General features: G+C 35.4%; 2 protein-coding genes across 2 annotated transcripts in view; one reads left to right on the top strand and one right to left on the bottom strand.

Annotated features, from left to right (window-relative positions):
- The window catches only part of epsilonCOP (coatomer subunit epsilon), a 4,914-nt gene extending 251 nt beyond the window's left edge, over window positions 1–4,663 (bottom strand). Inside the window, exons 1-6 of the mRNA XM_043013562.2 lie at window positions 4,511–4,663; window positions 3,219–3,382; window positions 2,742–2,894; window positions 1,950–2,085; window positions 614–838; window positions 1–140 (exon numbers count right to left, since the gene is read on the bottom strand). The exon at window positions 1–140 is cut by the window's left edge and continues 251 nt beyond it. Coding sequence (XP_042869496.1) covers window positions 24–140; window positions 614–838; window positions 1,950–2,085; window positions 2,742–2,894; window positions 3,219–3,382; window positions 4,511–4,606 — 891 coding nt within the window. The 5' untranslated portion in view covers window positions 4,607–4,663 and the 3' untranslated portion in view covers window positions 1–23. The remainder of the gene's footprint in view (window positions 141–613; window positions 839–1,949; window positions 2,086–2,741; window positions 2,895–3,218; window positions 3,383–4,510) is intronic.
- Window positions 4,664–4,914: 251 nt separating this feature from the next.
- Syx18 (syntaxin 18) lies at window positions 4,915–11,870 on the top strand. Its single transcript, XM_043013565.2, has 7 exons — window positions 4,915–4,999; window positions 6,876–7,151; window positions 7,459–7,644; window positions 7,875–7,962; window positions 9,016–9,287; window positions 9,885–10,010; window positions 11,253–11,870. Exons 2-7 carry the CDS (start codon window positions 6,876–6,878, stop codon window positions 11,355–11,357), a joined length of 1,053 nt encoding a protein of 350 aa, XP_042869499.2. The 5' UTR covers window positions 4,915–4,999; the 3' UTR covers window positions 11,358–11,870.
- The last annotated feature ends 3,130 nt before the right edge of the window (window positions 11,871–15,000 follow it).

The following is a 15,000-nucleotide window of genomic DNA, read 5'->3' as shown; positions in this document are numbered from 1 at the left end:
ACATATATATGAAGAACCACTGCTTATGCTGCGTACTGCTTAACCAAACGATTGAAGTCTTCCTCCTTGTTTGTAATGTCTTCTACAAACTTGTGGCCCTTGTGCTCATCTCGCAACTGTACTAAATATCGGTTGGCAACCTGATGAAGAAAGAGATAATGAGTAAAATGTCTTTTCAAAAGTAGAGAAAATAAAGAAAAATTTGAGCTAAGAGTGAAAGATAAAAAAAAGGGACAAACTTAGACAACATGCATTCACTCAAACTTGCAAACATGCACCCACCCACATCCACATCCACACATTGCCTAACAAAAATGCATATTGCAAGCACACATGCACTCACTCACACACAAGTACATTTACATACACAGACACAGAAACACTCTCACTTGCATTCATATTAACATTTTTACTTATTCTTTTATATAGCTTTGCCATTATACCCATAATAATGAGTAATTACAAAAGAAAGAAAGAAAGAAAGGAAGAAAGAAAGAGAGAGAGAAAAAAAAAAAAAAATCAAATAGATAAAAACAAATAACCTTAAAATTAAAATACAAAAAATTATCCCAAACTGAACATGAACCCCCACACATTAAAAGCACAAGCTCACCTCCTGAGGTTTCCCTGTGTGATGTGCGAGGACCATTAAGTTGATGAGGGTATCAGGGTTGCTTGGGTCTTTATCCAGAGCTTCTTGAAGAGCGCTCTCTGCCTCCTCATATTTTCCCTGTCCGAGGAAGCACACTGCCTGGCCATTGAGGAGGAGAGCTGTGCTGACGTTCTTATCCAACAGTTCTTGGTATATGTAGTAGGCGTCCTGCAGTTTCTCACCACCCTGCAATTGAAGACTTGTAAACACGAGAAAAGAGAGGAAGTGGAGTAAAAGCCTTACCCCATTGTGAGAGGGTGTTGTGACATATACTACGCTCTGATTAAGCCTAAAAGACAGGCGTCAGGGAGTACATGAAGTGTCGTTGAAAGCTGCTCACAGTAGAAACCTGTTCACTGTCATAAAATATTATGGCCATAATGGCAGTAGTTTCAGAGCTACAACTTTCTACAGTAAGCGTAAATCCTTGTCCTGAGATGGCTTGCGGCAGTGTCAGAAATCCCCCATACTGATGGCCAGTTAGCTTGCTCAGCCCCCTGTCCACAATGGGTTAATGAGAAAGGAAATATGAATCTCTCTGCATTTCCAATCTAATTCTTTTAGTATTTTTCACTTCATTTAGATTTGTTATCATTGTGGTCACTGTTTTGGTGGCTTGGGAAATTTGGAAAAATGAAGAAAAGGGTCAGATGCTTTTACTCGACTGCATGAAATTTACCTAAGTATTTTGGTATGAATAACTGAAGGAAATACGAGATTTACACTTAACCATGTGCTTATTTAATATATTCTAATAATCATCTATTAATTTTTTAGCACTCTTCTCATGAACTTACCTTTCCATTCAATTTTCAATCTTTTGCCATAAATCATTCTGTTAGTGTAAACAACTGCTAAGCTAACAGGGATTCTCTTGGAAGAGTAACATTCTTATTGTAATTTTCTGAAAACAATGTAACAGCTAACTATATCTTATATGTAATTTCAACCTTCACAACGATGGCTAATATTCATTTGAATTACTCTTTTCTTTTTGAGGGGAAGGGTGTAAGTACAGGGCTTTTGGGACTACCTTTAAACTAATCTCTTCCTATTGAAAAATCTATATACTTAAACAACAACACTGCATGTATTGCCACTCAAAATTTTCCAATGGTATGAAGTCCAACAAGTACGTAATAAACTGATAATACATACTGTACCCCAAGACATACTTCAAAATACATTAATTCTTTCAAAAGATTTTAAAAAATTGGAATCTCCAACAATTTGTAGTTGTTACAAATGTTACACCTTCAAGTGGAAAAAGAAAGTTTAACAAATAACTTCAACCTACTGTTGCAATGTGATTCCAAGCCTGAGCCATCTGCGTTAGTGTTGCGTCATCATCCTTTTCTTGGAGAGTCTTGAGCTCCTTCCGGGCAGCATCCAGACGCTCCATCTTGAGGTAAGTCTGGACCATCAAGGCACGGCTGAGAAAGAGAGAGAGAGAAAGAGGTAGGAGGAAACTTGTGTAAGATGGGAACTTATATATTTCAAGTGGGTAAGGTGGATATAAAGAAAGGGTTGGATAAAGAAAGGTATGGTGTCTATGCCATGTTACAAGACCAAGTAAACAAATATCCAAGTATGTGCATACTCAACAGAGTCTGAAAAAGTACTGTCAGCAATGGAGTAGGGATATATTTACATTTTCTCGAGCCCTCTTGCTAATTATAAATGTTTCATGTGACCAAGACTTTTCAGTTAATTTGCTTATTTCTATTCTCAATGGGTGAGAGGCAATTTCTCATTTAAATTACTAATTAGTATGAAGATAAATAGTATAATAACATCATATTCTCTCTCTACACTCTCTTTCACTATAGCCCCTGACCCAACCTTCACACACACAAAAAAATCATTTTCATTTCTAGATATATATCTATATAATTATCATTAACAACACAACAATCAATGTAATAATAATAAAATTCATAGGATTAACAATCAACAGATATACCAAAAATCAATACAAAATGAAACAGGAAATTTGAAAATCCACACCACTTTCCCTTCCTCTACTCCACATAAAAAAGTAATCAAACACACACAAAACGGAGCAGAAATCATCCCGCTGTGTACTCACCACTCAAGGGCATCCGACTGACTGAGGGCACGAAGAGCACCCTCATAGTTATCCTCATGGCAATAGATGGTTGCAGCCACAATGAGGAGGGCTGTGTTAGACAGATCTACATTGCCGCTCAGTTGGGATTCCAATTCATTCACGATGGTTACCCTGTTTCAGATGGAGAACAAAGGAGAAGATTTAATTAAATGGCCTAAAATTTTAAATGTATCATGGTACATTGTATGGAAATATGAGTCAAAAGGGGTACCGTTTCTTTTATCCTAATCCTGACTATAGACATTATGAAGTATATAAATATTTAAAAAACATATTTGACCCACACAACTTTCTACCCTTAATTCAATTCTCACAAACAAACAAACAAACAAATAAACAAACACACACAAAAAGGCTAAGGCAAATACTTAACATAATGAGAATGATAAAAATTCTCCATTCCCCCCTCCTCCTCAAAAGTGCACAATAACTCACCTATTACTGGGACTCTGGAAGTACTGAGCCAGCAACTTCAAAGCCTGTAATGGAGGTGGAGCCGATGCTTTTATCTCACTCTGAACTACTCCAAACTTGCGCTGACCTATGAGGGCACGGTACAAGAAGATATCTCGCTCCAGTCGCAGTTCTGGTGAGCTGATCTGAAAATTAGATTGTTTATTAGTAGGCTCTTTAGCTTGTTGTCCTTGTTCAGATACCATATTCTCGGAAGATAGAAGAGAATATCCCAATTATACAAGTACCATATCCTAGTATTTTGCAAGGAATATCTAAAGTTGTGGAAAGTTTCAAGTGAAAGAAAAGTATGTCTCATGTTCTATCTGTTGTTGCTCAAGAACAAAAAAGAAAAAGAAAGAAGGTCATTTAAAAATTATAATTTCATACTGGTGTAATAAAACACTACATCTACCAGGTATAAAATTCCATAATCATATATGCTGTAGACAGCTATAACTATAATCTTTCATAAACAAAGGAAGAAAGAAAAAAAAGTATTGATAATTTTTTCTAGGCCTATTTTTTCCAATTTCAAGGAATTTGCAATTTGTTATTTCTTCAAACATCTTGAAAGATTTTCTATACCTTCAGATCTCAAAAGGTTATTCAATGAACAGGGTGAATTAAGTAAATAAAGAGCATGTTGAGGTTCCCATACATATTTAGTGTTACCCTCATTTTTGTCTTTATTCTTGTTTCTGAACTGTCACAGCGATCATCTTCCTAAAATCTGGAAACAGGATGCGCATCCAATTGGCTTCAACTGCCATGTCAGTTTTTTGTTCAATAAAGTCTGGTTAGCTTTTCCTCAAACTGACTACACTCAAACTACAAACAGATAACTCATCTTATTGGGAGTTTCTTGTCAAGTCCTGTTGATGTCAAAGTGTTAACAGAAGGAAAACTAACTTTGCAATAAACAAACCCAACCAGAGTCTTCACCCCTGCAACTACACAATTGGATTATATTGATCATGAAATCTATCCTTTTGCATGCATAACTCCTTGGAATGGGACTCCTAGCCGTGAAAGAATTAAACTTACTGTCCTGATTTCATATATATAATCCCTTGGAAGTAATGTTTCTTGACTTCATAAATCTGGCTATAACGTGTAAATTGATGTAATAAATCAATAAATATGATAACACTAAAAGGAATAAAACAACAGGAATAAAAATAAACAAGACAACTCTCACATCATTTCACCAAAAGATCTCTCTCTAAATAACTCAATAACAACAGAAAAGGAAACCATTTCGATTCAATTACCTGTAGTTTTTGAGCCTCATTGATACAATGCTGGTAATTCCCGATATAGAAGGAATTTTTCACCTCGAAGAGCTCGTCTACTTCTTGGTTGGCCATGTTGACAGTTGTGTGGCACCGGCAGGGGAGGAAACCTATGGAGACTGGGTTGAGGGGGAGTTTTTCTTGTGAGGATGATTCTTTTGTTGGGTTTGATGTAAAAATGATAATTTATAAGTGATTAAGAATTGGATCATTGGTATTTGTGTATGATATTGTGGGAATGACATTTTGTGATATGATCGGTGTTGTTAATTAGGTTGGTATGCTTGTTCGTAGACGTGTATTGCGATTCATATAAGTATTTTTATATATCTTTGCATATATCACTATCCTTATAACATGAATAAACTTTTTAAACGATCAAAACCTATTACCAGATCAAAATTCAAAATACAATAGATTACGAAAAGATTATTGGCCTCTGTAACAGAATCGCAATCAGCTGGAAAGGCAAGTGTCTCTCTCAATTTATTTATGTATCTTCAATATTTATTTCCCGACTAAACCAATTATTTATCGGTTTAGTCCCTTTGGTCAATGAATATAACCAGATAGTATTGTACGTTTTCCCTTTTTCATTCGTCGCTTAAGGAAGTCAAGTTCTTATTATTCCCGAAATGTAATGTCATCTGATGCATTACCATAGGCCTATAGGCACTTCAAATTCATGTAGGCCTTTATTTTTTCACCGTATTTGACTTCTGTCTTTTGAAATTGGTCATTTATCACTATATCTTGCTGTTAGGTCTGATGGGAAGGATTTTGATTGACTGTCATTGATGCGTATTTATTATCTTTTTATGTACTATTTCGAGATGAAATAAGTGTCTGTCTGTTTGCATATGTACTGAATTAAAACATGAATTGTTGTGTATTTGTTTTTATGATTTATTGTTTTGCTGTGTGGGTACTGGAACTGGTGACTATTCAGTATAGGATCACAGGAAGATGCTGAAGAATGAGTAATATTTATGCTTTTGGAATGGAAAGTGATGCCTATCGCAATGTAGATTAAACTGTGCACGTGAAGTGTAATGGGCAATCAAAGGTAGATTTGTGGAAGACACTCATGTGTCCGTTTCTGTCAGTGCTCCAATAAGGGCTAGCATGGTTGTCGTAATTTTTAGGATGAAGCACGGAGCAATCTCTTAATATTGTAGTTCTTAATATTGTAGGCCTTTGATCACAGATCCTGGCTGGTTCAGGAGGATTTGGATAACTCATAGCCAACGATATTACGAGAAAAAAGACCCATTACGAGTGACTAAGAGTGGTACTTACCATGACTGAAATAAGTATAGCAAAGGCCAACAAAGCTCCACCAAGTATATATAATCACTGTAAATCCCAACCAGACCAAGTTCTACCTTTCATGGATTTAAATGATGGGGGTTTGTTGGCCTTTACCAAAGCACAGAGTACTGAGGCCATGGTAATCACTTGATGCAGCCATATTTTGGATGGTTGTGAAAATTCTGTCAAGTATCCTTCAAGTTCCTTCAATAATGGATTTGAATGTTTTAGCCTGATTTGGATGAAATTTTATTATATTTTTGGACATTTCATATAGCTCTTACTTATATGTGTAGTGCGGATTGAGTTTTTATTACATAGTTTTTTTTGTTGAGTCAAATTCAGCATGTCAGTAGAAAAAAAGAGATAAGTATGTTAACCCATTGGTTGTGGTTTTAGTAAAATATGTATACAGTTGTGTGGTGGGTTTATGTTGTTTGGCACGGTGCCATCTGAAACAAATCATGCCATCCGCTGTTAATGGGTTAACATCCATTTCGTACATGTAGCAATGATAAGAACTCTATATTTTGAAATTTATTCATTGTCCAAGAAGTCATGCAAATAAATGATATTTGGAACATATTTGAATATACTTGTAAAAAATGAAACCAGTTCTTTCAAATAATTAGTCCTTAGATTTGCTCTTATGTTTGCAGTTATTTGTCTTAATGCTTTTTGTTTAACCCCCATTCCCATTTCCCGGCAGGGCATTCAGCCATTTTACAATGCCGGGGCTCTCTCGCACGCAGATTAAAATAGTTAATTAAACGACGCCGACCGTATAGGCCCCCAGCAGCGAACCTTGCCTTGTGTACCGTACGTAGTGTACCACCCGTCCAGAGAGGGTTAATATGATCATACTCCCTGCTTTTCTCCTTGATGTAGATGACCATTTATAGAACTAAGTTTTTTGCCGCAGTATTCTACATAAACCATTTTATATCTTCCATGCCTCATTCCTCTTCATATTACATTCCTCTTCATAATACCACCATTATCAATTTTTCCCCCTCCTTTCCTCCCTCCACAGATGACAGTGGAAAGTGGAGCAAGCATGGACCTCACCAATCTCTTCAAGTCCTGCGTCAAGACCATCCGGACGCGGAACAAGGCCATGGGGGTGACTCTCCCCCAGACCAAGATCTTCCCGAGCTCCCCGACCTCCTTCTCGCAGTTCTACTCGAAGGCCAAGGACATCCAGAGCAACATTGCCAGCCATCGGAACTTGCTGGACGACCACCGGAAGAAGTACCTGCAGATAGAGGATCAGTCAATGTCTGATTATGAGAGGACTTATATGGAAAAGGTAGGAATTTGGAACAATTTTTTTTCACTCCCTCTTCTACTCTATTGTCTTTTTGGAGGCTACCTAATGGTATGTATATTGTATTTTGTTCTGTGTTATATTAGTTATTTAACAGAGTATGTGGCTTTTTGAGAGATGCTTTTTCTTTATGCATTACTGTAATGTATCATTCTCCCCATGTATTACTTTTTCCGTTCAGCACCTGTGTTTTACGAATGAATATCTCATATCTGAATTTAATACTAGACTTATGAGGAATTCTAGTAAGAGAGAGATGGAACTCATATCCCTAAAATTTTTCCTCCAGGTAGTCACCACAAACCTGCGCATTATAGACGACAACATCCGTGCCTTGGAAATCACAGAGAAGTGTTCTAAAGATGCCTCTGATTGCCAGCAGAGTATTCTGTCTATTCTAAAGCAGAACTTCCAGCAGATTAATTCTGGCTTTAAAGAAATGAAGGAGTCGCGGAGTAAAAAGCAAAAGGAGAAGGTTTGTATTACTTCACTGCCATTAGTTTAAAAATGGTAGTGACTATGGTAATAATGATATTTATTATGATACTTAAAATGATTTTGATAATGATGATTAAAATGATGACAATAGTAATATGGATAATAATGATGATTAATGAGAAAAAGGGCATAGATTTATAAGAGCCTTATAAAAAGACACGATAAACATGAACTTAGCATATACTCAGTCCCATGTTCTGTCCCCAGGAAAGCCTCTCGAGGCTACAGCGACCGGCAGGCTCCAAGAAGAAACCCAAAGACCAAAGTTCCGAAACACTTGATGGCTCTATGTCAGGTTGGTGTTGAGCTGTGATTTTTGTCTCACTTTTTAATACTTGTCAATTATTTTTTACTAGCTAGCGTGCATTTTTTGCAGATCAAGGAATTGTTCCCTTTTCACAAAGGGAAAAAAATATATATATATATCTTAGATTCTATCACTATGAAAGGTGTGTGTGTGTGTGTGTGTGCTTGTACTTGTGCTAGTGCACTAGCCGCGAGCCTGAGCTGTCCGCTCACTCACCCCGAGCACTGGCCTTGACCAAATATCTTGTCGCCGACGTCTAACGCAAAAACCATGAAACGTGTCAGCGCGAATGGGTTAAGCTTGTAAAATTGTAATCACAAGTTGGAATCAAAGGTAATTGGGGTCAGTTTAACTCACAATAAGGGTAAATTCAGTCACACAGTTTGTGTGCTTTAAACTTTACACATATTTGTAAACAACAGGAGTTTTGCTTGCAAACTGTTTGGAGGCTTGTCTAGGCTGGCTTCATAATGCTTTTATGATAATATAACTGCTCAATATTATTTAGGAATTGGTTATTTTAATAGAGATTATATGTCTTCATTGTCCTCAAAAATATAAACAAGATTTGGGTAACCCTCTAGGTCTGGCTGCCTTAGACCTCCAGATAGTGTGCCGAAGCCTAGCCAAAAGGGTGATAATCCCTGACCTAAATCTAGTTGCAGAGTAAGGCTATTGGAACCCTGGACTAGCTAATGGGAATAATGAAATATAAGCGTCAATATTATTGCCTTCTTTTATAATCTTGATGATGATTTGAGGAGCTCTGTATGCTGAGACTTGTCCAGTTATAATTGATTTTATTTTGATAAAGGAAAGGAAGAATAATTTTTTATATTTTTTATATTGAGAGATAGTTTTGTGTACAATTCCTAACCTGTACAGATGTGAAGATTTTATTGTATTATTATTTATTCCATAAATGGATATATGACAAGGCTTTAAAATATCTTCCTTCCACAGTAATATATACATATCTGTTTATGGACATCCAAGCAGGTGCCATAATTTCCTCGTTACCAATGAAAAATCATTCCACAGGCTCGTGGTCGCAATCCAGTGATGGTCAGCCCTCAGACCAAAGAAGCCAGGAGGAGCAGCACCCAGATGACAGCAGACTGAAAGGGAGCGAGAGCAAAGCGGGAAGCAGTACCACAGCGGCAGACAGCTCGGGGGCGGTGATAGAGGAGGAGATGGAGAAGATGCTTGGTGAATTGAGCTCCGAGGAGAGGCAAATGTTGGAGGAGGAGAATGCGCATCTTTATAAAGAACTCATGTCCAACCAGGAGGAGGTTCGACAGATCACCAGACAGGTGAGTGGAGAGGGAAGGATGAGCGAGTTCAAAGCATTAGAGATTTATTCTTTAGGGTTCACTATCAGGTTTATTATGAATTTGTTTGATTTGTTATATATATATATCTTTGATTTATTGTGTATTATTAATTGATAGGCTTTTCTGGATTCAAGCAGTTGAGAAAACATTTTATCATTTGATTAAACTCCCTTGTAAGAAGTGAATGAACTCAGTTCTAAGATGGTGATAACAACACATGGTAACTTATTATAATGTGTTGGTATTTGTAATGCATTATATTTTGCAAAAAAACAAAACACAAATTGCTGTAAGGGAAAGTAATGAGGACCTGATAAGAAGTAATTAAGTTTATTTTATATTTTATAGAATTCTATAGGCAATACAGATATTTTATCTTCATTACACCTAATAGCCTAAAATAAACTCAACAAATATCAAAGACACCAAATGTTGATTTCTCACTGTAGGGTCCTATAGGTAATACAGAAATTAATATTGATATCACTAATTAATTTAACATACACTCAGAATATATCACTATTTAGAGGATAGTCACTTCAGTTTCTAGTCTGAGTCTTTTTCCTAAACCAACAGGTGGTAGAGTTAGGTCAGATGCAGAACATGTTATCAGAGAATGTTGACATCCAGGCGCATCAAATTGAGGAGATCCATGATACAATCTTGATGGCGACTGAAAACGTTCGGGAAGGTAATGAACAGGTATGTAATTTTTCTGTCTGTTTCGTTTATATGAAGGTTAAAATTTTGTCTTTTTATTTACAAAAGGATGTCTGCTTGAGATTTCTGTGACAAGGTAAATGTTTCAAGGTTTGTTAACCCAATCCCGACGGGCCCGGCGATAAGTGGCAACCCCCTACACCGGGCCTATCCAATATTGCATCGGGAACGTCACACTGGTGTGTCGCCCCGTCATCAGGCATTTAGCCGTGTCACACAGGTGTAACGCACCGTCATCTTAGGGTTAAGGTGTGAAATTAACATTGATACTATTTTGCTGTGCTTCATACTTGCCTATGATGCATCAGATATTTGCTCTTAACTGGTAATGTTAGAAGGCTAATGGTAACTCTGTGTTATAGAGAATAGATAAGGATAAAGGTATACATAAAAATTAGAGACTGGAAAGGAAATTGATAATTTCACTTTCTCAATATAGTTTGGCAATACACTCTGTCTATTCATTTCATATTACTGATGATGAGTAAATAGATATGTCTTCTTTTTGTTTGACAGTATTTGTGTTATCATTCCTTGTACAATTTTGGATAACACATTATTTTGTGCATGATATTCTTATGGTTAGTTTTTTTATATTTGACCCTATTTATTTTAGATTTTTCTAGGACTGCATTTTCCCATTGTTAATACGCTGCACAATAATAAGAATGAAAAATGATTATTAGAAAATTATAATAAGGAAAATGAAAATTATTTCAGAAGCATAGATGAAATTGTGGAGAGAATAAAATGTTCTTATATTTGCCATTATGGTATTACTTTTCTCTTGTTTTATGGCACCTAAATGTCAATGTGGCTTCCCTTTTCCTATTCTTTCTGCTTATCAGTATTGTACAAATTAATTCTTTGTTCCCTAAGTCCGTGATTTAACTGATTAAGGATCAAACTTACCTTTACAACTTTACCTTCTTAAAAAATCTTCTGTGCTTTTTATGATGGGAATTTAATTGCCAAATTAGGAATAATTCATCAGTACTCTAGTGCCAGTGTATACAGGAATAATGAATATGTTTTACTCATTTACCCATCCTGTTAAATTCTTTGGAATAGAAGAGTTGAAGAAGAATATAATGGATCAGTAAGATATAAGAAAATGAGCCATATTGCTATACTGATATTATCATTTATTGATCTTTTACAGATTATCATTATTGCTCTATTTTTACCATGATTCATTTTTACTAATAAAGCTCCTATCAACAGGTCCGAGAAGCCATGAGAAAGGACGCAGGTTTCCGCGTTTGGATCATGTTCTTCCTGATAGTCATGTCATGTACAATTCTTTTCCTGGACTGGTACAACAGCTGAGTGTACGTGATAAGGAAAATAGGGCACACACTAGGGCTGTCTGCATTGCACACAAGGCCACATCCAGCAATTTTCCACTTGATCAGGATTCGTGTATTATCAGCTATGTTAAATGAAGGCAGAATGGCTAAGAAACTTGTTGCTTTGAACTCTTTGGATGGACATAATAGCAGAGCATTCACAAACAGTTTGTTTTTTGGATTACTTAGGAACAGTTCACTTTAAAATGGCTAAATATATATGCAAATCATATCACAACTTCAAATGCCTTAACTATAGAACGAGGTAAATGCTAAATCATATACTCATATTACATATTTCTTCAGCTGTCAATAGTCAGTTTATTTTGCCAGCATGCTATATTATTATACCTTGAGTTTGAATACATGCTTTTTTCCATGACTGATATTGTGTGTAAAGTATTGTTGAATATTTTTTAAGGTGCTTAATGTTTGTCAAAGGATGTATCTGTAATATTGTCTTTATCGTGGATATTTAAAGAATATATTTCCTCTTAGTTGTTTTATTTATAGACCTGAAAGGAATTTGGAATGACAATTATTAAATAGTAAGGATGAAAAGCAGTAAGAGAGAAGTAATAGCATATAGAATAGAGAGTATTTTTTTAAAAAAGGAAAAGCTTTATAGTTATAGATTGGTGAAATTTCATTCACATAAACCATGCTCACAGAGTAGTTGTATATACATTAATTAATTCACTTGAGAGATTTATAGTGTTATAAGATATTTTCATTTGGACCAGGATTTTGAGCTAAGTGATATTTATACTACCTATTTAGCTATTTTTATTATGGTATAAAAACATACTGTACTTTATATATGTTTATATTGAAAAACAAAAAACATCATTATACCTTGCCATTGCACTGTGTGGTTTAATCTTGATTAGAATTGCCTCAGAGCATTTTATTAAGTGGATTTTGCTACTACTATGATTGGACTAGATAAACTAACTATACCTTTATAGGAAGTGCAATATAAGTAAGTACAGAGTCAGAGGTACCATTTTTTAATAGTGCTTTTTGGAATAAATAACCAATATACATCTGTCTGTATATTTTTAAGATGAAAACGCATCATACTAACAATTATAAACTCTTACTGTGGAGACAAAAATTGTCTTCCCAAGCTTAAACGGTTTTTAGAATTTCACGTTTATTGACTTTACAATGTAGACATGGATTTGAATCGAATATTTTATCTTTTGTTTTGATTTGATGATTGTTTTCATTTTGACTTTGTATTCAACAAGGATGGTCACATCTATGTATTAAGCTGAGGCTTTTACCTGAAACTATTGAAATGGAAAACATATTATCTTATAAAGTGCATATGATTATTTTATAAAATTCATAAAACTGTTTATGTAAAATCAATCAAAATTGATAAATGGAATGGATGGTATAATTCAGTTGTTTCAAAAATATTAATTTGATAGTTGTTGAAAACATATATATATATGAAAAAATGGGGAATAATAACAATTAACCGCAATCTCAGAGAGAGAGATAGAGAGAAAGAAATAGAGACAGACAGACAGACAGACAGACAGACAGACAGAGACAGACAGAGACAGACAGACAGACAGACAGACAGACAGACAGACAGAAGGTGAGAAAAAGACACTAGCAAAAATAGAAATGAGACAGTTACATTTACCAATTAAACTTAAAAGAAAAGAAAGGAAAGCATGAGGAAGAAAAGGAAAATAAAGGAAAAGAAGGTAAATAATGATAGAGAGAAGAAGAGAATTAGATTTAAAATTGATATATTATATTTCGTTTTCTTTACTGATTGATATTATAATATTTATGATATTTTTCGTTACATGTATTTTTGACACTTCTGGTTACTCATTTATTTTTGTATCCACTGATGTTTATGATTATCATCCACAATATGGTATTTCTGACCAAGGCTCTTTGCATCATGCTAGTGGTAAGGCCAAGTAATGAACAATAATTTTCCTCCAATATTTGTTTATCTCTCCATCTATAAGAGATTAAGTAACCGGTTTCTTTTTTTCTATTCTGTAAAAGATGGTTAGCACCTTCGAACTTCCTTATCCATATCCACGTTTGTTATCTAATACATAATTTCACATAAAAAGCCTTCAAATGTTGTAATAAAATATATCAATGGCAACTGAATAAGAATATCATCTCCAATGGATAAGATTCTGCAACTTGAGATCACTCTTACATACTCTCACTGATCAATTGCAAAAGAATGAATATAATTACAGTTTAAGAAATAATGATAAACCACGCTGGGAAAATAATTTTTCCATGGAAATACTTCACAGTTTCCTGTAATGGAATATTCTCTTGTCTTCGATGTACCAAAGACACATACAGTGATAGAAAACAAGACAGCCGTCAAACAAACAAAACAAAACTAAAAACATAAATTTCTACAGCCATAAAAACGTTAACAGTTCAGGTATCGCTTCTGGTTAGATATTCCGTTTGTATGTATAGTTCACCGTCTCATTAAAAGAAGAGAAAGGAAAAGCAGAAGAAGATTAAAACAAAGAAAACAGCCAAAGTATTCCGACATCCAACCCAAACATGTCTCTCAGATCCCACATTGTTCTCAGAGACTGCAACACATTCCTTGAAAGAGCTCAGCAAATAGAGGTCAGTTCTAGTAAAACACGCACACTTCCCTTCCCACGAGACTCACACTCCGAGAGGGAAACGAAATGTTAATTCTCAACATTCAGTTTCACGCATCTCGTTCTGCTGCGAATGGGAAGGTTTGTTCTTGCAGTTAATATGTTATCGAATGACTGACACTTTTACGTATTTACATTGATCGTCAGTCTCTTCCTACCTCTTGATCATGCTATTCACTAAAAACCACCATCCTATATATTAACCATTTCACTGACTAAGGACCTTATCAACTTTCCAACTCTTTTCTGCCGTTTATCCTAACATCTAAGACTCACTTAACCTAATTATTTAATGTGCCCTTATGAACGATTCTTGCTACAGAATGTTCTATCACAGGCATTAGAATATTACCGCCCGTCATATAAATGGGATACTCCTCATATATCGTTAAGATACCGTTAATACCGTTAATTCCGTTGATACAAAAAATCTCAACACACCATTTCCAACATCCCGGGAATATCCACTCATCTACCTGAAATATTTATATTTCAATAAACTTATTTTGTGTATCTTTTTTTTTTTTTTTTTTTTTTTTTGCCACCATATGCTGCAATTTTCTAATCATCACTAAATCCAGAGGTACGTAATCCTCAAGTGTTGATTATCATAACATTTATATATATATACTCAATCATTCACATTTAACAAACTAAAGTGCTTGCATAATTACCTGTCGATTCTAATTATCCACAACGGACATTTGGAGAGGAGGAAGGCATGGGGAGGGGAGAGGGGGGGGGCACGTGTCGAAGCCTCACCCCTACTGTGATTTCGCCGGAATGTCATTAAATGCTAACTGATAAGGATGCATCATCTGTCCCTTTGGCGTTCACTTGCCATACAAAAGATTATGATGCAGATAAGAAAACATATATGATGCAGATAAAAAAAATGCGCTTTACTAACGGACGGCAATGTTGCAGGTGACAAGCAACATGTCA

This window comes from Penaeus japonicus, unplaced genomic scaffold (assembly GCF_977035675.1).
Source record: "Penaeus japonicus unplaced genomic scaffold, GWHDUDI00000001_assembly GWHDUDI00000032, whole genome shotgun sequence".
Taxonomy (NCBI): domain Eukaryota; kingdom Metazoa; phylum Arthropoda; class Malacostraca; order Decapoda; family Penaeidae; genus Penaeus; species Penaeus japonicus.
This window is presented reverse-complemented; position numbering and strand designations above follow the sequence as displayed.

Excerpts from the sequence above, each read along its gene's own strand:
- Syx18 (XM_043013565.2), top strand. The coding sequence starts at position 6,876 with ATGACAGTGGAAAGTGGAGCAAGCATGGACCTCACCAATCTCTTCAAG. Across the intron at positions 7,152-7,458 it reads AGAGGACTTATATGGAAAAG|GTAGTCACCACAAACCTGCG; the intron begins GTAGGAATTTGG and ends TTTTTCCTCCAG. Across the intron at positions 7,645-7,874 it reads GTAAAAAGCAAAAGGAGAAG|GAAAGCCTCTCGAGGCTACA; the intron begins GTTTGTATTACT and ends TTCTGTCCCCAG.